This window comes from Mus musculus, chromosome 16 (assembly GCF_000001635.26).
Source record: "Mus musculus strain C57BL/6J chromosome 16, GRCm38.p6 C57BL/6J".
NCBI lineage: Eukaryota > Metazoa > Chordata > Mammalia > Rodentia > Muridae > Mus > Mus musculus.
Window position 1 is genome coordinate 96667202 of NC_000082.6, and position 23230 is coordinate 96690431.

The window sequence follows — 23230 nt, forward strand, 5'->3', positions numbered from 1 at the left end:
GCTCCCACAATGCTTGGCAAGAAATCCATTTCTGAAGGATGAGCTTAGTTCTAGTTAAAACACATGGCCAGGGATACAGATCAGTGTGTAAAATTCTTGATGCACAAGCATGAGGACCCAAGTTCTAATTTCCAGCACCCACACAAGGCCTGTGCATGTAGTATCTGCAAACCCCACACTGGGAGACCTTAGAATAGATACTAGGAGCTCATTGGCCAGTCACGCTAATGGTTTAATAAGGGAGTCTAAAGTCACTAATAGTCTATGTAGGGAGATCTGGGTTCAGTGGGAGACTTTCTCACAAAGAAAGAATAGGTAAGATAGAGGGAAATAGTCACCTTACGTTGACCCATGGCTTCTACAAGTACGTGTACACACACACACACGTGCATACTCATACATGCATGTGCACATACAACACATACACACTATAGCATAAACAGTGTACTGAAGACTTAGAATCATATCCATTAGAATTGGATAGGTAGCACAGAGGAATTTACAAGGAAGCTTCCAGAATACAGTCCCCAAGAGTTTTTATAAACTAGAATTGTTTTCTTATGACTGGTGCAATTATATGTGTCTTTGCTTCTCTAAAACATTTCCAGGTTTCTTACAGCCCCGTGTTCAGTGGGAGGATGCCAAAGGTTAGAACTATGTGTATTCCCATGAGTACCGGGGCCCCGGCAAATGTCTGTACCAAGAAGAAAGCTCAACAAAGGTCTTGCGAGCTTGGTAAATTACAGGTGTATAAATGAAGCACAAAGATCTATTCTTCGCCTGACTTGGGATGTCAACATAGTTTCTAGATTGGCTATCTGAAAACAAAGGGGCCCACAGGTAAGATTGCTGTGGAAGAACAAAGAAGGAGTGATTCCATGCCAGGCACGAAAAGGCTTGGGCATGTAGACTTCATCTCTCAGGCGCAGAAAGCACCCAGTGTCTGCGGAATGCTTTTCTGTCTTGGTGAGGAAAAGATACTGTTCAGTTTAGCCTCCCTTGGATGAGTCAAAGCCATAACCTATAAAGCGTACATCAGCCAGTTATCTCTTAGGTAGGTATCTCAGAGACTAGCAGTGCCTCCTCTACTTGAGGAGTGGAAACTGAGTCATGCCCATGTAGAGCCATTATTCATGGCCAAGGCAACATAAAGAACGAAGAGTAAGTTAGGGTTCAATGTTCCTGAGGGTTAGAGTCTATGATCACCATGGTAGGGAGCACAGCAGCAGGCATGTAGGCATGGAGCTGGTGAAGTAGTTGAGAGTTTATATCCTTATCAGAAAGGAGAAAGCAGGAGGCCGGGGGTATAAACTGAGAATAGCTTGGCCCTTTGAAGCCTCAAACCCCATCCCCAGTGACACAGCTTTGCTAACAAGGATATACATTTCCCAATCCTTCCCAAGTGGACACCATTGCTAGAGGAACACTGAAGCTTGTGAGGCTGACTTCTCAGGAAAGACCAGAGGCTTCAGGGTGAAGCTAGACAATGCTTGCCTGCTGTGCTGTCTCTATTTCAGACTCAGTTAAGTGAGGGTGGCAGTAGGGTGGGTAAGCTCTCACACAAGGCACTCATTAGAAGTAACTGGTATAAATATTATTTATTAAAATGTATGTCACTGAAGGTAGGGGCCAGGGCCACCATTTACAAAGATTCTGCACAGAGAGAGAACTCCCAGGGTGCCATGGTGCTTAGTAGATTTACATTCTCTGCCTAGCATCCCTTTGTGTGTGCATGTCTGCATATGTGTGTGTGTATGTGTGAGTATGTGCATATGCGTGTATGTGTGTGTATGTGTGTGTGTGTGTGTGTGTATGTGTGTATGTGTGTGTGTGTGTGTGTGTGTGTGTGTGTATGTGTGTGTGCGCACGCGCGTGTGTGTATGTGTGTAAAGTCTGGGTATATGCACATGGATGTGTATGAATGGAACATGTTGTTTGTACAGGCCAGAGGTCAGCTTTTGGTGGTAGTCCTTGGGAGCTCTTTTATTTCTGTGAAACAGCCTGTTCTGAGGACTTAATGCTCAGCCTTTACACTAGACTGGTCAGCCCCTGGGATCTTCCTGTCTTTATCTCTCTGTAACCACCAATTCTGTGATTACAGATACATACCACCACCCAGCTTTTTATGTGAGTATTGGGGATCAAACCTCAGACCCCCTAATTGCTTTACCAACTTAAGTTTTCCCCAGATCCACATCTGTTCTTGTTCCTGATTTTCCAGGAAACAGTGTCTTTTATTTCCCAAGAATCTGGCTCTGGCGTGTGTTTGAGGAGACAGCCCTCACCTGTGCTCCTGCACACTGCAGTGTGCTGTAAATGGTGCTGGATTGTCCTTGGCTACACATCACAGAACCGATCCCTGCCCTGGCACCTTCTGCCTTCCTTGGGAGTTCTGTGAACATGCTCTGAAGTTACATCAGATAAGGCCCTTCTCAGTGGGTAAGACTCTAAGTGATATCTGGCCAGTGATTTCTGGAGAACCATTTAATCCCCCTCATCAATTTTTCTGTAATTTGTTTCTTCTGTTATAAGTCCTGCCTGGGTATTTTCTCGAGTGAATGGAGCATAGAGCTAAGTTGATACCAACTCACAGTGTCCCTGAGCATGAGAGAGGAAAGCCATTTGCTGGCACAGGCTGCTAATGCACAGCCTGGCTGCACGCAGCGTATTTCAGCTTCTGCTGAGGCATGAGTCCAGAGCCTGGCTCAGTGCGTGGTGTAGGGTGGTGTTCTATTCCTTCCTGCATTTGTTAAACAGAGGAATCAGCCAATCTGATAAGGATCGGTAGAGAAGTAATCAAACCTAAGTCTGGATTCTAGTTGGAAGATAAGAGTGTGGTTAGAATATTAACAACCCCAGGAAACAGGAATGGTGGGGCAATGAGGTTGAGCTGGGTCTGCCATATTGGAAGTGGCATACAGGTGGCCTCTTGCTCAGGATGTTAGTATTTAGAAAACCAGTGCTATACAAGATGGAACTCACGGCTGGAGGTGCCAAGATCCTGTGGCTAGATATGTCATATGCCCTAGGGAAGTACCTACCTACTGCTCTTGTTCTGATAAATAAGCATAGTATTATACTGATTCCTAATAACTTATTGTGGTACTTGTAGATTAGCAAATCTCTCAACCTTCCTCAGAGGAATGTCTCCTTGCAGTAAATGTTGATTAACACAGAGACCCACAAACTGGATGTTGTGTAGAGAATGAGATACTGCAAAATGCCCAGCCATAAATGGGATATCTATGCTACACTCAGTCTTCCCAAGGCTGGATCATTATGGAAAGGAAAGCAGAAAGACTTTAACAGGCAGGGGTAGTAGATAATTGTAATGAAACCACGTTTTCTTGACGTGACCTGACATTTGTTCATACGAATTTGCAGCATTTGGGACAGCATGCAACTTAAACCAGACAACATCCTAGCACAAAGTCCCATCTGCATCTGAGGAGCTAGTGACAATAGGTAATAGCTGCTGGGAAAAGGAGAGACATTTTTTGTTAAAGGCGTGGTCCCTGGTAGGTAGATCACACTCTAGGGGCTGGGCCCACACCCAGGAGTATCTGAGCACAAATTGGACTCAATGGATTTTTTAAAAAGAGGTCAGGAAGTTGAGTGGGCAGGGAGGAAGTGAATAGATCTGGAAGGAGTTAGGTTGGGGAGCAAATATGATCAAAATACATTATGCACAATTCTCAGGGAATTAATATAATAATTAATACAATAATTCTTTAAATAGTTGTCAGGGTTATATATAAAAATGTGGACTTAGCTTCAGGAAATAGTACCTCCTGCCTACTTGGTGCCCTTGGAGGCCAGAAGAAGACATCAGATCCTCTGAAATTTGAGTCACAGGTGTTTGTGGGCTGTTACTCGGGTGCTAAGAGTCGAACCTGAGACCTCTGCAGGAGAAGCAAGTGCTCTTAACCAGGGAGCCACTACTCTAGCCCCTAATATAAGACTTTTAAAAGTTATCACAATTCTCTGGGTTTTTATTGTTCATAATAGTGTTGAGTTATTGTTATTGTTGTTTGTTTGTTTGTTGTTGTTGTCGTCTAGCTGGTATCCTGAGGTTCTGATTACATGAACTTGGGGGCTGTGTTGTCATTCTCTCTGGTTGGAAAGCTGGTGTCTCAGTGCATTTCCTGGACTTTTTGAGGTGGATGAATGTTTTATTAGATCTGCTTTTAAACAGCCGAAGAACAAATCTGGTTAATTTACAGCTAATGCGACATGTCTGGCTACATCCAAGGTCTTTAGTGATGTTGTCTTTCGCAGATCTGAACTGGGAGAATAAAGTGATAAAGTGATATAGCTGCCTATTGTTAAATAGGTGTTATGTGTACTGGAGAACAAACACCTCTTTTTAAGGAGGTCTTAGTAAGAACAGTTGTGCTAGGGAACTTGGGGGGCAGGGGACACATTGCCGAGGAGCTACGCCAAGGGACTCATAAAAGAAGATCAAATTAGAGGGCACACCATGTCCTGATTTATCTTCCCATGTTCTACATTCAACTATGAAATCATTTCAAGGGGTGGGGGCATGAAAACACCAGACTGAGGCACAAGAAAAATGACCAGAACTTGTGCTGCCCTCTGCTGTCCATTAATACACATAGCAGAAATGTTCCTGTCTCAAAAAGAAAATGAACACTCCGGCATCCACAGTGCTGGAAGCTGCTAAGAATGCTCCTGGAGGAGAAAAGAATCATAACTCTCACCCGGTTATATACTCTGTGAGCTACAATAGCAATCTGCCTGCGAGGTATGCCCACTGAGGTAATAGTGGAACAAATATCACCGAATTAACAAACCACTCATTGAGATGGAACCCACACCTGATACTGTTAATGAGGCCGATAACATGCGATTAGATATGTCATGGTCCTGGAAAAACCAACTACTTTTCTGCAAAATCAACACAGCAATGAAACCACTCCTGATGACATATTTTATACCCACAGGTCACTGCAATGTTCAACCTCCCTCAGGTTAAACATCCTGATGATGCGTTTTGCATGCATGCATGCCTGTGCACCACCTGTCTACTTGGTGCCCTTGGAGGCCAGAAGAGGACAGCAGATCCTCTGGAACTTGAGTCACAGGGTATTTGGGCTGCTATGTGGATGCTAAGATTCGAACCTGAGACTTCTGCAAGAGAAGCAAGTCGAACATTACCCAGCTAAATAATAATCAACACAGAGATTCACAACTGGACAGTGTGCAGAGAGTGCTCCACTTTGGAGCCCTCTGCCCTAAGTGGACTGTCTTTATCAAATTCCTTCCTTCAGGGCTCAGAGATCTTTGTGGGACAGGAAGAAGAACGACTGTAAGAGCCAGAGGGGTAGACAACTCTAAGAAAACAGTGTTCCAGACACAACAAGTCCGATGCACATATGAACTCAGAGATAGTGGCAGCACAAATAAGGCCTGATGCACAGGTTGAAGTCATTTTCCCTCCCCAAGTTGCTTTTGCTCACAGTATATATCAATAGAAACCCTACACAGTAGCACATGTACTCAGCCAGACTGGATGCCCACTAAGTTTCAAAGATATGGCTATTTCTGCCTCTCCAGAGCTGGGATTATTTGTGTGTGTGTGTGTGTGTGTGTGTGTGTGTGTGTGTGTTGGGGACCAAATCTCACCCCCCCCCCCCGCTTGCACAAAAACACAGCTGAACCACTTCCATAGCCTTCTACATGTTTTTAAGTTTTATGCCAGGAACAGGAGATAGATACAAAGACGGATTAGGCACGATTCCTTCATTTTGACAGTGCCTTAAAATCTTTGTGAAAACATTGTAAATCCAAATCGTTCTTTTTATATTTTCCTTTCTCCAAAATTCCCTCTTTTTCTGATATGCCTTGTTATCTGCCCATGGAAAGTTTAAGTTGATAGTTATTATCCAGCATCATAAACAGTAATGATAATAAATAGCCCAGTTTTAAATGGTGTGTATTCTGACCTCGGCGCCTTTACTAGGCTGAGTCCGCTATTGTAGAGGGCACAGATCCCCACTGCCTTGCGCAGCAGGGGTAGCGCTATAGTACTTTCTCAGTGTGGGTTAGGGCAGAGAAGGAGGGTGGGCTGGAGCATGTGGGGGAGAAGGAGGGAGGAAAGGAGGACATTTAATGCGGAGCCTAGCAGTGCAATCAATAGGTGCTGTCCACTGACTATCAATTAAGGCACAATTACGGCCTGTGCACTCGGAGTTTGATTAAGCCGCTGGCAGTGCCTGGGAAGCTGCCAGATAAACAAGGGCTCTAGGCGAGTGCCCGCGCCCCGCGTAATAAAGCAGGAGTCTTCTGGAGGGAGGTGCAAATGAGGACTTTGCTCTGCATGTGGAGACAACATGACAAGAAAAAAACACCAAGAAGGCCGAGTGGGAGGGAGGCGAGGGAAGAGCATCCTCAGCGAGGTCCTGGGAGATGCTGGGAAAGCTATTGGTTATTCGCCACTTACGGTAGGGTAGGGATGGGAGCAGAACACTGTGTACTTCCGAATGATGCCGTTCAGCTTCAGCGGGGGCAGCCAGGACACGAAGACCATGGAGGCCGAGGCTGCCGCCGCCTTGACACCGGCAGGAGGACCTGGAACTGGAAAATCCAGGGTTAGTCACAGGGTGGAATGTAGCTTCCCATGGCTCCCCAGGTGACACTCTCTCCTCCCAGAGACTGCTCTAGTGGTCTAGCACCAGTGTCCAGGATCCCAGTGTGTCCTCATAACTGAACCATATCAATACACTGAGCCCTAACACTTTATTTGGAGATAGGATCTTTAAAAAAAGGCAACCAAGGCACCGTTTGTAGAGTGCCCAGTCACAACTGGGAAATCTATATCACTTCCTCCAAGGCTTGAGGGAAACTGGGAAAGACAGCAAGAAAAGAGCATAAGACCTGGCAGATGGGCCAGGCCCCTTATAAGAGAGACGAAGGGTTAGAGACAGTGGGTGTCAGAATCCTTTGAAGTGTCAGAATCTTCCTGTCCTCAAGTGAACTGTCATGCTGTTAGGAGTTGTGGGGATGAGGGTGGAGTGAGCGTTGGGGGTGAGGGTGAGGTCCGGGATGAAGGTTGGGGATGAGGGTGAGGTTGGGATGAGGGTAGGGGTGAGGGTGGGATGAGAGTTGGGGATGAGGGTGAAGGTGGGGTAAGGGTGAGGGTGGGGTGGGGTGAGGGCTGAGGAGCATGACAGGAACCCAATGCTGTTGTTTATTGGCTCACAACAGCTGCCCAGGCACATCCCTATATTCTGAGGTCTTAGAATTCTAGACAGGACTGATATACTCACAGGGCACAAAGCCTCCAGTTCCTACTGAAGAGCAATATGGCAGTCGGTTGTGCAAACACACACACATACCACACACACACTCTATCTCACACACACTCCATCTTTAAGTCTATACAGTCATACATCAGCATACTCTCCATGATGGTTTGAATGAGAACTGTCCCCTAAAGCTTACTGTTTGAACACCTTGGTTCTCAGTTGGTGTCTCTGTTTAGAGAAGTGAGGCTTTTGGTAAGTTAGGTGGGAAGGCTGCTGGAGGGAGCACATCACTTTGAGAGTTTACAGCCACCCACCCTCTCATCTTCCTCTCTGCTTCTTAGAGTATGACCAGCCAGCTTCCTGCTCCTGCACTGTGGATGCCCTGACTGCTGCTTTGCTCTGCTCTCCTCACCATGTCAGACTCCATTTTTTTCTGAGGCCATAGACCAAAACGAACCCTTTCTTTCTTAAGTTGCCTTTGTCAGGTTTTTATCACAGCAATGGAAAAGCTCTCGTGCTTTTTGCGCTACGCAAAGCTCAGGGGATAGGTGGTCATGGGGTTATCTGGATTCTCATGTTCATTTTTTTTTAACCTTCATCTATCTCACCAGAGAAACACTTCCCATGCCATGTGGGGTGGACACAGAGATCACACATCCCGTCTACCGTGGGCCCCAGACACACGAGCATTAATGATATGCTCAGTAAATATTTAAATTTAAACAGAGCTGGCTCTATGTATACATTTAGTGTGTTTACTTTTTCATAGAGGATGGACATGCCTCGGAATGAAAATCACAACTGAAAATTAATACATCATGCTCTGTCTGTGTTCTCTCCTGGCGTGGCTACGCTTGAGTTGTAGTCTGGGCAAATAAGAAGGATATTGAGACTCCACAGATGTTTTAACAGTTCGGTATTCTTTGTGCTCAAAAGAATGAAGCCACATAGCAAGTCACCGATTCAACAATTCTCATCCCCAAGGTGACAGCCACTGACACAGAATTACAATTTATGGATTTGAGGCTCTCTGTCAGAATGGGCACAAATCTACCACAGGCCTGAGAACATGTCTGTAAGCCAAAGAATCTTTAGAGACTGAGAAACTAAACAAGAGAGTTGTTCTTTAAACAAACACCCTGTGTAAACATCCGTTTATATGAGATACTAGGTTTCTAATGGTGGTTGGTAAGCACCCTACTGAGCTGAATAGGTTTTTTGTTGTTGTTGTTTTTCTACTTGACACAAATAAGGGCCATGTGGGAACTTCAACTAAAAAAATGCCTTCATCAGGTTGGCCTGTGGGGAAGATGGTGGGGACATTTTCTTGATCAGTGATTGATGCAGGACAGTCCAGCCCACTGTGAACAGGGCCACCCCTGGGCAGTGGGTCTGTGCTATAGAAGAAGGTAAGCCATGAGGAACAGGCAGGTAAGCAGCATTCCCTGTGGCCTCTGCTTCAGATCCTGCCTCCAGGTTCCTGCCCTGACTTCCCTCAATGATGGACTGTGAGGTGGAAGATGAAATAAACCCTATCCTCCCCCAGCCTCTTCTGGTGATAGTGTTATCATTAACAGAAAGCAAACCAGGTCACTGTCATTTCTTCTTTTTTTTTTTCCCCACCCGACCACCCCCCCACCCCCTCCCCTGTAACTGTCATTTCTAAATTACTAAATCTTTTGTTTCCTTCTCTCCATCCAGTCTTTGCTCCATTTCTCTTTGAAATGGCAAATTATTTTAAATAAATACTGGCATCCAATTCTGGGTTCCCTTTGTCCCACAGCACCAGGATGAGTGGACTTTTCTACCTTCCTCCGCAGGGTCTTGTGGGGTTGTCCATAGCCAATCATTTTTCCATACATTACCTGTACCAGATATAAGTGTAGAGACCAGTGGACAGGCGGGTTAGACCTTAGGCCTCAGGGTCAAAACTACAGTTTCTAAAACTGGATGACTAATTAAAAATGGATTCCAGTTTTCCAGTTGATGGGAGCTGTGGGACCTTCCCTCTTTATTGGATTTCCATATATTTTCCTTAAAAATGCTGATGTCAAATCTTATGCTGCAGGTCAATCTTCTTAAATAATTATTCTAGAGATATCTGTATCATCAGTTAGTGACTGAAAAAAAATATTTCCCCCTGCCCCGAGGGAGGAGAGAGCAAAGAATGAATGTGTGGTGAGGGGCAGCAGCCTTCTGCACATCAGTGTGAGATATGGTTACCTCACTTCTGTTTCCACACATTGGTCAGTGCAGCCTGAGGGCTGTAGCAACTGGGTTCCCTGTTGTTCTGAGAATGTAAGGTGCTCAGGAGCCTGTGGGTAGCAGGGCACAGAACCAGAATCCACACACCTCTCTACCATGCCTTACAATTAAATGGCAGCTCTTGTCATTCAGGACAACGTTGTGGGTGCCTCAAGACTTGAGCAACTTCCTCAGGACACTGCATTTTGACATTATATTTCCTGAGATGAGCCAATGTCTTTGAGTAGAACTGGCCAACAGCTGCACATCCTTGGGGAAGAATGGCTTGTGTGTTCTAGAAAAAAACTAAAGCAAGTGAGGGCTGACCACTGTGCACACAACTCACTTCTAAGGAGGCCTGGAAAGTTGGTACAGTACCACAGGGGGTGTGTAGATGGGATTTTTAGAAGAGACAACTGGGCCTGGCTCCCTGAGGGGAGAGCAGTGTAAAGGATTGGAACCCTCTGGATGTCTGTTGATCAAGGAGGTATAGACAGGGGATAGGATGGAGATGAACAGGTACCATCCTTGCATCCCAAGCTTCACTTCTGCACGTGGGCTGGAATGTAAAAACAGTATGCCTGGAGTCCATGCAGCTGAGAGAGCAGACACCAAACTTGCCACTACCAGCTGGTGACATAATGGGCTACAGGGAGCCCTGGCTCTCCTTCCTAACCTGCCCCACTGCCTTGAGAGGAAGGTGAATAGGTTCAGATCAAGTCTACACAGTGCTTAGGTGCTGCGGTGTCCTGGGTCAGCCTGTGTCTGGGTGCTTCTGCAAAGCTTCCTGGGCACCTGTTTGATACTGGCTACATCTTTCTTCACAGAGTAACTGTTTTCCTCTCCACTGCTCTGCTGTGCTCTAAAGCCTACACTGCTCCTCAAACAGCCCAGATAAGGAAACGGGAGCGGGGGTAGGGGGGTGTTGTTAAAATAATAAAACCTGCAGTCCAGCTTGTATGGAGTGCCAAGTGCTGGTCTGGAGCCAGATGGGAGTTAAAACCTACTTAGTCAGCATGAGTCCTTGTAAGAATTCATTAAAAAAAAAAAGTCATGAAGCTTTGAATTCAAGCCTTTCTGAAGTGATCCAACTCATGTAGAGTAAGGCTTAGAGGCCAGTGCACAATTCTGAAGCAAAAGAACTGACCCTGGCAGTAATTTAAGTTATCTGAACAGAGCACAAAACCGTGCCGCAAGCATGAAGGCCTTGGGTAAAGGGTGGGTTTTGTTGAAACAAACAAACAATGAAAAAAGAAAGAGCTAGAGAAGAAGAGGAGAAGAAGGAGGGAGAGATAGAGAGGAGGGAAGAGAGAAAGAAAGGGAGGAGCAATGGGGAGGAAGAGGGGGAGATGTGAGGGGAGGGGGAAGGAGAGGGAAGAGGAGGAAAAAATTTATAGGAGCTAGGACTAGTGGATGGCTACATCAAGCCAGGTACTTGGCCACTAGCTGGGGGTGGAAGGCCTGACTCATGCTGGGCTATGTGGAAGGGCAGGGGAGACTGGAATGAACAAGGTCAAGAGTTGATTGATGGGCAAATGTCAAAGGTCAAATGTCAAAGGTGGGCCTTCCAACCTGCCTTCCCAGTGTGGCTTCAGACCAGGCATGAGCCTTGTGTGTCCCAGGACATTTCAGATCTGAATTCCCCACTCAGTGCCCACCCTATGTCTCACCGTCCTCCTTGGTACGGGTAAAGATCTGCTCGCTCCGGACGCCATCCCCTGCACGGGTGAAGGCCAGGACCTGGATACTGTAGTTGGTGTATTTCTCTAGTCCATCCAACTCCAAGGAAGGCTGCGTGGTGGTGACGTTCTTAATCTCGCCCAGCTCTGGAGGACAAAAACCAGAAGATGGGACCTCATTACCAAGCCTGTCATACTCTCCTGCTGTGGCTGTCCTACCTTGTCACACAACGTACAGGGAGGAGCCATGCAGAAGTGTCACAGGGCACCAGCACCATGGACCATTTGAAAACAAAAATCATTAGACATCAAAATGTCTGAAAATATCAAACAAAATTGACATGGGGAACAGTAATCCATTCTTGGTAAATCAAATTTCAGCATCATGGTGTCACTCTTGGAAACTCTCACACCAGCAAATACCACAGGGCACCTCACCAGTGATCTATCTCTATATACCTAATAGCTGTTCACCATGAAACTTCTGCAAGGTGAAGATTCCTTATATGTACATATGTACATATTTGTATATGTGTATATGAGTGTATGTGTATATATGTGTATGTGTATATGTGTGTATGTGTATATATGTATATATGTATATGTGTATATGTGTATATGTGTGTATGTGTTTATGTGTGTATGTGTATATATGTGTATATGTGTATATGTGTGTATGTGTATATATGTATATGTGTGTATGTGTTTATGTGTAATATGTATATATGTATATGTGTATATGAATGTATATTCATTCATTCTTGATTAATGATTGATGTGGGAGGGACAATTACATCGTGGGCAGTGCCATCTTGGACAGAAGGTCCTGGTGTCTAAGAAAGCAGGCTGAGGACCAAGTCAGTAAACAGTGTTCCTACCTTAAGGTTATTTGACTTCCCTTCATGATGGACTATAAACTACATGCTGAAATAAACCCTGTCCTCCCCAAATTGCTTTTCATGAGTGTTTTATCCTCACACGTATTTTGACATGTGTATAGGCATGCATGTGTATAGGCATGCATGTGTACCAGGTACACATGTCCATGTATATTTGATGTGTGGAATCATCCCTGTTCATGTCTTCATCATATTCATTGAGGTAGGGTAGCTCAATCAAACTCAGAGCTCACTGATATCCCCTGGCCTTGCTAGCCAGACTGCCTTGGAGATCCCTGCTCCTGCTTCTATGATGGAAATTACAAGTGGGTCATCATACCATCTGGCATTACATTGGTTATGGGCATCTGAACTCTGGTCCTCACACTTGTATGGTGGATGCTATAACAACTGAGCCATCTTCCAGGCGCATCATTTATATTTTTAAAATTATATGGTAGTATATGCAGAGACTAGGAACCCAAATTAATCTCAAATACCTGAGCTAAGATGCACCCTGTGAGCAATTCTAGCTCTAGCCTACATCATTGACTATAGTCACCTTGGTATCCATAATAGTCCCAGAATGCAGTTGGCTTCCACAACTGGGCCTATATCTTAGTAAACAAAACAGCAGGGACTGTGAGATCTGTGGCTGGTGGTCTGTGAGGGGTGACTGGCAAGCAGTCTGGCCGGTGATGATCTGTGTATCAGGATCTCAAGTTGTAATTGTTCAGCCACACTGAGGTATCCTTGACCGTGTGTGCATGCCTCAATATGACTGAACAGACATGTAGTGAGATTCGTGCTAGGGCTGATCTGAGAGCTCAGCACACTCCTCACCTCACCTAGCGTGAACTCTTCTCTGTGTCAGCATCCAAGTGACAGGTGACGTGTGAGAACTTTGGTGTGTGCTAAATCTGCCTGACTTTCCTGAGTGGGATCCAGGAGTGCTATTCAGAGATGGAGCAGAGTTCCTCCTCCACATCAGGCGCAAGGCACGTGGCAACTGAAAGAAACCGGAATGGGGAGGCAAGTGTCTGCACAATTGTATGACCCAGAGCCCGTGGCAGAGCATAACAAGGAGGCCTGGAATCTGCTTGCCCAGGGCCAGGTGGTTGGGAGCAGGGTATTTGGCACCAGGTATCTGTTCTTACTAAGGGAGGGCTGAGGTGTGAACCAGGGGCCCAGCAGATACTACCTGGGTAGCTGACTACAGTGAAGGATACCTTTGATATGTTCCAAAAGCATTGAGAGCTATGGTTCTGATCTCTTGTCTCATCTCAACAGAGGTGGGGACATGCCAAGCCAGCCTCCTCAGGCACAAGCCCTGTCCATAGGATCAAGATGGATAAACTGAGGCAGCTAAACAGTCCATGACTCCACAGTCGTCATATGACAGGCAGGGAACTAAAGGACAGAAAAGCAATACATTGCCAGAATTCAAGGCCATGATCCCTGAGAGCCTGGGCTATGGAGGCAGGCTTCACATCCACCATACAAGATTGTGGATACAGGGTCCTGGATACTTGGTAAACACAGGGAGAGGGGACCAGAAGGATGTGTTGTCCAGAGGTCCTGTGCTTTGGGTTTCTGCAGCATGTTGTTCAAAAGCATCCCACCCAAAGAGTCAGATGTCAAGAGCCACCTACTTTAAGATTATGACATGTGATATATGTGGGGAGTACATGTTCAGGGTGCATGCAATATCTATGTAATACCTGTGTACAGGGCACATGTAATACCTGTTTACAGGGTGAATGCAATAGCTGTAAAAAGGATATGTCATGTGTGCTGAGTTATGATGTTTGTGTTATATAGTAACTGCAGTGTTTATACTGTGTATAGATGTGTTTGGCATTTGTAGCATGTAATGTGTGTATGGTATGTGTGATGTGTGTTTGTGAGAGAGCTTAGTAATGTAAATTGTGTTATATGTAGTGTATATGGTATATATGGTATGTTTGGTATTTGTGGTGTGTGCATGTCTTATATGGTGTGTGATATGTGGCATATGTAGCCTACATGTGTGTATAGTATAGTATATTATATGTTGGGAGTGTGTATGGTATGTATATGTGTAATATATATGGATATATTAGTATATATGTGTTATGTATGTGTAGGTATAATGTATGATTACATATTGCATATGGTGTATGTGGATAGGGCATACATATGTGTGTATAGCATATGATATGTTGGAAGTATGTGTGGTGTATATGTGTGTAATAATGTATATGTATATACACACACTATATACACACATGTGGTGTGTGAATTTGGGTTATGTATATGTGTGTAGTATATACAATGTATATGTGTATTATGCATGTGTTGTATATAGTGTGTTCATATATGATATGCATGTGTGAAATGTTCTCTAGGTCTGATTGGGTCAGGCTTTCCTCTTCTCTCTCCATGCTCAGGGTTTGTGGGATCCAGGAAGGTTGGGTAAGAGATTGTGGGGTAGGTGCCAAGATACCCAGTGATCATATGGAGTGCTGTGCTGACCAGAAATGATATTTCTTAGAGGTGGCCCTTGAGCAGTGCTTTCATTTCTGATCATTTCTTTAGCTTTTGGAAGCCATGAAGAGAACATCTGTAATAGACAGTAACCACACTGATTTGGCCCTGGTTCTGTGAGTAGAAAGAAGCATCCTTAAGAACGATGTTTAATGATGTGTGACTATTCAAACTTTAAAGCTCTATGATTATAAAGACACAGAGTACAGAATAGTGTCCTATGCTACACAGTCAAATTGGATGACCACAGATATCACATTATACATTTTATTACCCTATGCTATGCTTTTTTTTAAGCTTTCATTTGTGTGAGAACTCCTATAGTTAACTCTTTTGCTTCTGCCACCCTTTTGTGGATGACTCCTGCCGGCTTGGTCCACATGCAATAACATCCTGCCCCTGTTTATTAATCCAGAGCCCCCTAAGCAAGCCCTACCTTCTCACATCTCCCATTCTCAGTCTAGAGCAGATGTTCAGTTAACTGGGGTCTGCTGTGGATCTGGCATGTCTCGCTAGGATGTCTCCTAGTGCAGGGTAGTGTAGGGAACATGAGATTCCACTCTAAAAGGAACCAGGTCTGGCAGTCAATTCTGGAAACACATCCCTTAGAACACGCACAGCAGAGGGTCACACAGTAGCTGTGACTCAGCAGAAGGCAGCATTTGCTATTGTGTCTTCATTCCTTAATTTGGTAACAGGAGTGGAGACATCTGCAGCCTTGAGGAACTCACTGTGTGAGATGGGGCATGGTTAGCAGAACAGACCCAGAGCAGGTCCTGAGCAGAGGTACTATAGACTTCTCTACTTGAGCTCTTTCCTTACATAGAGGGAGTCAAGAAATACAGTCTGCTTCCAGGCACAGAGGCCAAAGGATGCTCTGTGGCAAAGGGGAGGTAGGAAGAAAGGAGGCGGGATATATGGAGACAGGAAATGAGAGGCATGAAGAGAGGAAGTGGCAAGTGAGGGGTGGGGAAAGAGGGAACAGGAAGTAAAGGACGGGAAGGGGAAGCAGGAAGTAAGGTGCAGAAGAGAGACACACGAATTGATAGACAGGAAGAGGAGAGGCTGGAAGTGAGGGGTAGGAAGAAAGGGGACAGGAAGTGAGGAGCAAGAAGAAGGAAGGAGAGATGCAAGAAAGGAGGCAGGAAGAAGGAAGCATGGTGGCTACAGGGGCCAAGGCATAGAAACATGTTAGGAATGGAGAGCTGGGGAAGATGTGTGCACTGTCTAAACCTGGGACTGGATTTAGTGGTTCCTCATGGGGACAGTGACACGCCCCTTAAGGTGTCCTGGGATTATTTCTGGAGCCCTCACACACTTCTACTATAGATGTGTAATGTTCCTTTGCTGGGATCCAATCAGGGCATAAAGGGGCAATGTTTAAGGGTACATGTTATATAGAACATTCCAGATGAGTGGTTCTCAACCTCCCTCATGCTGCGACCCTGTAATACTATGCATATAGCCTCATGTTATGGCAACCCCCCAACCATAAGATTATTTAGTTGCCACTTTATAGCTGCAATTTTCCTAGCTACTATTATAAATTATAATGCAAATATCTGATATTCAGGATATCTGATATATGACCACCCCCAAGGGGGTCACGACCCACAGGTTGAGAAACGCTGTTCTAGATTGAGATTAATTATTGAAGCTTCCTGAAGTTTTGACATAGACACTCATAATTTAGAAAATACAATCATGCCTGATTCCCAACTACCACTCTCTAGTCTGCCTCAAGCTGTTCGTTAAAAGGCATGTGCATACACAGGCTCAAGCATCAGGTGTGTGTGAAGAAAGAAGGTAGTGTTCAAAGATGTCCCTGATGTCCCTCTTTAACCCAATTTCACTCTAAGGAGGGGTTCTACAGGCTGTGCTTCCATGGGACCATGCTCACCACCCCCAACTGTACCCTCTTACCTCCGTCTATGAGGTTGGCCCAGTAGATGACCCTGAACCCCTGGAGAATCCCATTCAAGGCCTCCTTGGACAGTGTGGACCAGGAGATTGATATGCTTTCTGGTGAGGTTGCTATGGCTTGGACATTTTCAGGAGGGTAGCTGGGTACTGAAATGAAACAATTACAACCTGTTATAGCTGTGCGGGTGGTGTTGTTGAAGCAATAGTGGATACACAGCTAACTTACTCTTCTAGCACACTAAGTGAAATGTGTACTCAGTCTCACGAAAGAAGGAAAAAATAATAATCGGTGCAATCCCCATGGGAATATTGCAGCTCATTTAAGTGTCTTGAGGCTATGGATTAGAAGGCTGTTGGAAAATGTGGGAGAGAAGAAATATAACCACAGGGCTTCCCTACCTTATCTCTGAAGCCCCCCTTTTAAGAACATTCTGTTTTATTAGAGGCAAGAGAGACAATGAAATTAATATGTGCTAATATATTATCATATATATATGTATGTATATACACACACACACACACACATATATATATGTATATATATATATGTATATATACATATATATATATCCTATTTATTCACTGACTGATAGGGTCTCACTATGAAGCCCTGGCTGGCCTGGAACTTTCTCTGTAGACCAGGCTAGTCTCAAATTCAGAGACCCTGCCTTTGCCTCTTAGTTGCTTAGATTGATGGTGCCCACCAGTACTCCCAGATTATATGCTATTTTAGGTACTGACTGTAGGGCAACGTTAAATGTTGGAGAGAGGAGAGGGGCCAATTATTAGCTGAAACTAAGTCATCAAAGCACCAATGGATACAGAGATAACCACTCCTGCTGAGTGTGGAGATGGAACATTCAGGTCTTGCAGGTTCTAGTTATTTAAGCCTTTTTCTGGTCTGTGATCAAATGACACATTTTGCCAGGAGTCATTTAAATGGCAGTGTGCTGACTTAACTCTACCAAGCGCAGAACCTTTTGGACTGGAGGGTTCTCTGTCATCAAGCACTTTTGGGCTTTCTCTGTCTTAAGGAAGCACTCACAAATTCATCCTTGTCACTAGGGGGCGCATCATCACTATGGGATCTGCTCCAGAGAGCCTGGGATCTCTCGAGTTTTGTTTTGTTTTGGTTTTTTTCCTGGCCACAGAATGCTTGGGGACATAAAGCAATCAGCGGGGAGAGGTAATAATAAAATTCACAATAATATACAGAAAAATTCTAAAAGTTCTTGGTACTAATTTTAGGGAAAGACTTGGATTTCTGCTCTCTAGATGGGGACAATGTTGGCTTTACAAGGTCAAAGCCCCACTCTTGCGTTCAAGAAGCAAAGCGGAAGAAGATTCAGGAATGCGTTTCGGCTTTTGGGTGCATATCCATCCAGGGCAGGAGTAAAGTGATGTGGCAGGTTAGATATTTGGGTCAAGCAACAGGGAGCTGGGCTGTAGGCCACAGAGAGCAAGACTACCACAGACTGCGGGTGCCCAGACCTACCATCCTCCAGAGTGGTGGTAATGATCTCCTGAGAAGAAGGTCCTGTGCCGGCCCGGTTGCAAGCCTGTACTACCAGGCCATACTGCGTGAACTTATTCAGGTTGTCCAGGGTGTACACTTCGCTGTCCCCGGTGGTGTCGATACTGATGATGTTGAACTGGAAGTTACCCCCCGTGCTGTACTCCCGGTAGCCTATTTGGTAGCCGCGAATGATCCCGTTTTGTAAGTGTTTCTTGGGAGCCTAAACAGGAGAGAAGAAGACACTCAGGAAATCGGATGTGGGAGGATCATAACGCGCAAAGCAACTTAGGAAAAAGATAAAGCCAGATAATAATAATAGGGGCGAGGACAGAAGCTGTAACTTCTGCACATCTCTCCCATGGCTGAAACCTAGGCGGGCACCTAGCCCTAACCTGCTTCTCTTTTATGTTGATCCCTGTAAGCCCATGATAGTCACTGTTGGAAATTAACAACTGTAACCAATAATAGACATATAATAGAATTGGGTCAATATGTTGTCATAAAGGTCGTTTACACTTACAGATTGCTTATTTCTGTAATTTTCTACTTAATAGTGTCAGGATGTGGTTTACAGGGATAATAGAAACTATGCACAGCGAAGTCACAGGCAGGGCAACTTCAGCGTGTTTCTTCCCCAGCCTGACCTCCTCACCCTCTGCAATGCTTCCACTGTGAACCTCTGTATTTGCAGGATGTCAGCCACATTTAAGTGGCAGAAGAATAAATCTGACACTATATAATCTGTGCTCCAAGTCCCTAGGTCAGTCTGCTATGGTTAATTGGACTCACTGATGGGAAAACAGTCGTTTGGAGTCTTGGCCAGGGATCTCACTATGAGGCAGTCCTTGCTGCTCATCAGCTGGCTGTCTAATACCCACCTACTGTCTGTCTGTCTGTCTGTCTGTCTATCATCATCACCCATATCTATCTATCTATCTATCTATCTATCTATCTATCATCTATCTACCTACTATATCTATCATTTATCCCTTATATCTAACTGTTCTATCATCTATCTATCTATCACCTATATCTATCATCTATCTAACCTATCATCTATCAATCATCTACTATCTTCTGTCACTTTACTTTCTATAAACTAATTATAAACTATAGATCTAGATCTCTCAGGTTGTGTAAACCTTTCTGAAGCCCTGGAGAACTAACAGTGCTAAAGGACAGGGTAATAAGCACACAGGCTCTGAAGAATGGTGACTGGCTGGGTGTGTGGCTGTCAAATTAAAGCCAACAGGCAGATGTGATCTGGGAAAAACAGCTCATGGCTTGTAAGGATGGCCTGGGCTCAGCAAGTGGAGTCGGGGGTGTGTGGGAAAAGCTGGCAGGGAAGGAAAGGAAGAGGGTGCTCAGAGGCACAAGGGTGAGGTATGATGGGAGGAGATGGATAGAGTTCCAGGGCAGAACAAGTCTCTGAAAATCATCAGTGCATAGAGAAGGGTGCAGATAATAAGAGAACAACATGCTGAGCAGGGGGCATTGCCTGGATGCGCTCAGCAGATACTGTGTGTAGCCTGACGTGCTCTCCTTCCCGACTGAACAAATGCCCCAGGCTGGCTTCAGGATGCAATCTGTGCCACAGAGAATAGTACTTCCTTTATTTATTTGTTGTTTTTAAAACTTTTAATTAATGCACAAAAGCTGCACGTGCTTATTTATGGGAGCCTTCTTATAGTAAATTTCTTCCTGTGTGGTTTTTGTGGGATGCAGTTGTCTTTACCTGATGGGCTGTTTGAACACACGTGAGGACCCACAGGTGAAAATCAGCAATGTTAGTTGTTTACTATTTCACTGAGCAGTGCCAGGGTGTGACCCTGGTGTGGGAGTTCATACTTGCTTTGCTGTAACACAGATGGGTTCATTTTGTCTTTAAGAACACAAAGATTTTAGAGTTTTAGGGTCAGAGTTTAGGCCCAGCAAAATTGCTACACTGCACCTGCTGACTTACATGTATAACCTCTAGCTAGTTAATAAAATTAATTTTCCTGTAAAAATCATTATATGCAAGATGATTTTACCAACAAAGAGATTTATCTCATTTCATGTAGATTTTTTGTAATTATCAGATAAGTGACTCAACTATAAATGATAATTTTTTACAAATTAGATTCATATCCATTAAGCATTCTGTCTAATTGTTCAGATGGATCCCTGCAGGGCTTCAAGAGAAAGCCAGTCCTTCGCAGCATGAGGGCTATGCAGCCAGGTATACAGTGGAGCCAATTGCCTAAAAGAAAACTTATCTAGGGCAGCTGATTTAGAATCTGCCTAAGCAGCTATGGGAAGAGCTTTGCTGATGCATCTTTAGGCCTGGAAGTGTTCATTAAATGTGTGATCTGGATGGGACAATTGTCCTGATCCTCTTTGTGGTTAGGAAGAGTCATGAGTGACTTCCTAGACAGGTTAGAAAGTATCACATGTGGTTTACTAAACAGGTTAGAAAGTGTCACATGTGGTTTCCTCAGAAGATAAACAAGTCCTCAGTTCTGTTCACTAAACAAGATTTTGTTTAAATTAAAACCAACACAGCTGCACAACTTCAAACCAGTTAAAAATTCCAGCCTAGGCAGGGAAAGAGATTCCAAGGCCCCACTCTTCTCTGAGAAGTTATTGATAGTTGATGGTAGCAGAAGGTAGAGTCACTTTTCTTTAGGATTGCTGCCATTGGTAAGTTCTCCATGTCCTCACTGAGTGACCCCATAGCCCTGTGCATGTTGGCAGTACTAACTGGACTCAGGAGGTTAAAAGTTATACATGAAAGACATGAAATGGAGAGGTAGATATGATGAGCTGGTCCTGGAGGAGCCAGAAGAAAAGTGAGGGGTGAATAGCATATCATCAAGATACATTGTAAAGAAAGGACATGAGGGGTGGTTAATCTCAAGATACATTGTAATGAGAGGAGTGAGTGGATAACGTCAAGATACATTGTATACACATATAAAATAGTGAAAGAAACATGAAAATTAAAATTTATAAAAATTATATTATCTTAAATATCTATATTTCTGTCCTTATTCTGGAATAAAGCATTTGCTGTTCTTATTTTATGCTTTGGCAAAAACATGGTGTAGAATCATTACTTGATTTTTCTTTAGGAGCCTAAGTTGAAAGTCCTGTGTGAGCCTGTGCATGTTTCAATCTGGTTCATTTTTCTCATTTGTTCCCTCCTGTATCCTCCACTTATAGTCTACAGTTCTGTGTTTGATTTTTCTCAGTTGCTATGTTATTCAGATCACAGTCTCCTCTTTGCTTCACGGTTTCTGAGAACAGTGTTCCATTATGTTGATGTTTGACTTTAGTTAAGTGCTCTTCCACATTCATATTATTGCTTTGCAACTTATTTGCAACCACAAATGCTATTTAGCACCTCTGCAAACTAGATTTTCCATTTTTAACCTTATCTGTGGGACTCAAGTCCCTGCAGTAGACTGCCTTATTTTTAAAGCTGCATTTTGATTGGCTATTGATGAGCAGGGATTTTTTTGCTATTACTCTGTTAGAAATGGGTTAGCTTAAGGGGATGCATTTGTGACATCATTCCATCTTCTATGCTTTGGATAAGTTCTATGCTATTGCCTGTATTTCCTTTACTGGTACCTCATGGAATTGCTAGCTATCCTGTAGACAAGGCTGTTAATACTGTCCTAAAAAATGAGGAGCATGTTGCAGGAGGGAAGATCAAGGCCATTGCTACCCTGCCTCTGAAGCATCATGCTCACTGATGGCAAACCAACTGCCCAAACCTCCGTGGTCCCTGCCATGTCTGATGCCACCACTATCACCACTGTCACCTCTACCAGCAGCAACATCATCTCAGCTCTCCTACACAGTCCATCTGAGAAACACCTGCTACACAAAAAATATTCTCCTCCATTCTACTCCCCAAACCCTACTCATTCTGGAGGGTAGTGCCTCAACACCTTTCCTCAGACTTACTCAGCAAGAAGCCCTCTGCATGCATGCTGCTTCATAGGAGCTGGCTGTGAGCCTGAGTACCAGGTCTTCTGGGAACATGGTCACTAACATGTCCTCCTCCTGTTCTGTCCACACCAAGGTTGCAACATGGCAGTCAGCAGGTATGGTGCTGGAGAAGTAGCTAAGAACTACATTCTGATCCCTAGGCTGAGAGAGAGGGAGACAAACACACACACACACACACACACACACACACACACACACACACAGAGAAACAGAGAGATATACAGAAATAGGAAGAGAGAGGTAGAGAGAGAAACAGATAGAGAGAGAGAGGGAGGGAGGGAGGGAGGGAGGGAGAGAGAGAGAGAGAGAGAGAGAGAGAGAGAGAGACTGGGCCTTGCACAGGATACTGACACCTCAAAGCTCACCCCCAGTGGCATACTTCCTTCCACAAAGCCACACCCACTCCAACAAAGCCACACTTCCTAATCCTTCTAAGTAGTGCAACTCCCTGATAACTAAGCATTCAAACATATAAGCCTACGGAGGCCATTCTTATTCAAACCACCACACCACTGGAGAGAAACTTATAGGTTTATGCAAAATCCCACCTGGCAAGCACTCCTCTTAAAACACATAAAAGAGTACTTAATGTGCCTGGGAACAGAACAAGCAAAGTAACTCTATGTCCAAGCTCAGGAGCCCTGCAAGTGAGCCCCTTTGCACCTGGAACCTGGTGTTACACACCCACACCTGTGATTTCATAAGTGAGTAATATCTCTTCTCCTTTTCTAGAATCCCTCTGAAGGAACTGTATACTCTGGGGCAGAGGTCACATTTGCCATTATGCTTGCTTCTTGTGAAAGGTTACTTGTTTACCCTATTTAATTATTCCTTTCCCTCCCTGCCACCCCCAGATCTAGTAATGGTCCTGATTTCCTGACATTCATTTCTCTCATTTGCTGTTCTCTGCAGACCTCCTCCCTATCCCTCTCCACCACCACCCCCCCCCCCCCCCCCCCCCGGCAGCTACCATTCCTTTTGGCCTCTCAATCCCTCTCAACCCCCATATCCTTAAGGGCCTCTCTTTGATCTCCATGACAACACTAGTACCATGTCAATCCATTAGAACGGCTTGCAAGTGACTGCATTTTTATATGCCTCTCTCCAATCTTCTTCATCCTTAAAGAAACAGAGTGACAGCAAAGAGGCCAGGATGTGGAAAGGCCCACAGCTCACTCCATCACCATGGATGCTGGT

The 23230-nt window shown here is 44.6% G+C and overlaps 1 protein-coding gene across 6 annotated transcripts in view; it reads right to left on the bottom strand.

Moving 5' to 3' along the window:
• Dscam (DS cell adhesion molecule) overlaps positions 1 to 23230 on the bottom strand; it is a 583662-nt gene that overhangs the window by 79750 nt on the left and 480682 nt on the right. For 5 of the 6 annotated variants that reach the window (XR_003951753.1, XM_006522886.3, NM_031174.4 and 2 more), the window contains 4 exons: positions 18014 to 18254; positions 16519 to 16665; positions 11183 to 11338; positions 6464 to 6597 (listed from right to left, as the gene is read on the bottom strand). Coding sequence is in view for 4 of the 6 variants with exons in the window: in XM_006522886.3 (XP_006522949.1) it covers positions 6464 to 6597; positions 11183 to 11338; positions 16519 to 16665; positions 18014 to 18254 (678 nt within the window). In the remaining 2 variants the exon portion in view is untranslated. Of the gene's footprint in view, positions 1 to 6463; positions 6598 to 11182; positions 11339 to 16518; positions 16666 to 18013; positions 18255 to 23230 lie in introns of those variants that run through there. The other variant, XR_003951754.1, reaches the window with a different exon arrangement.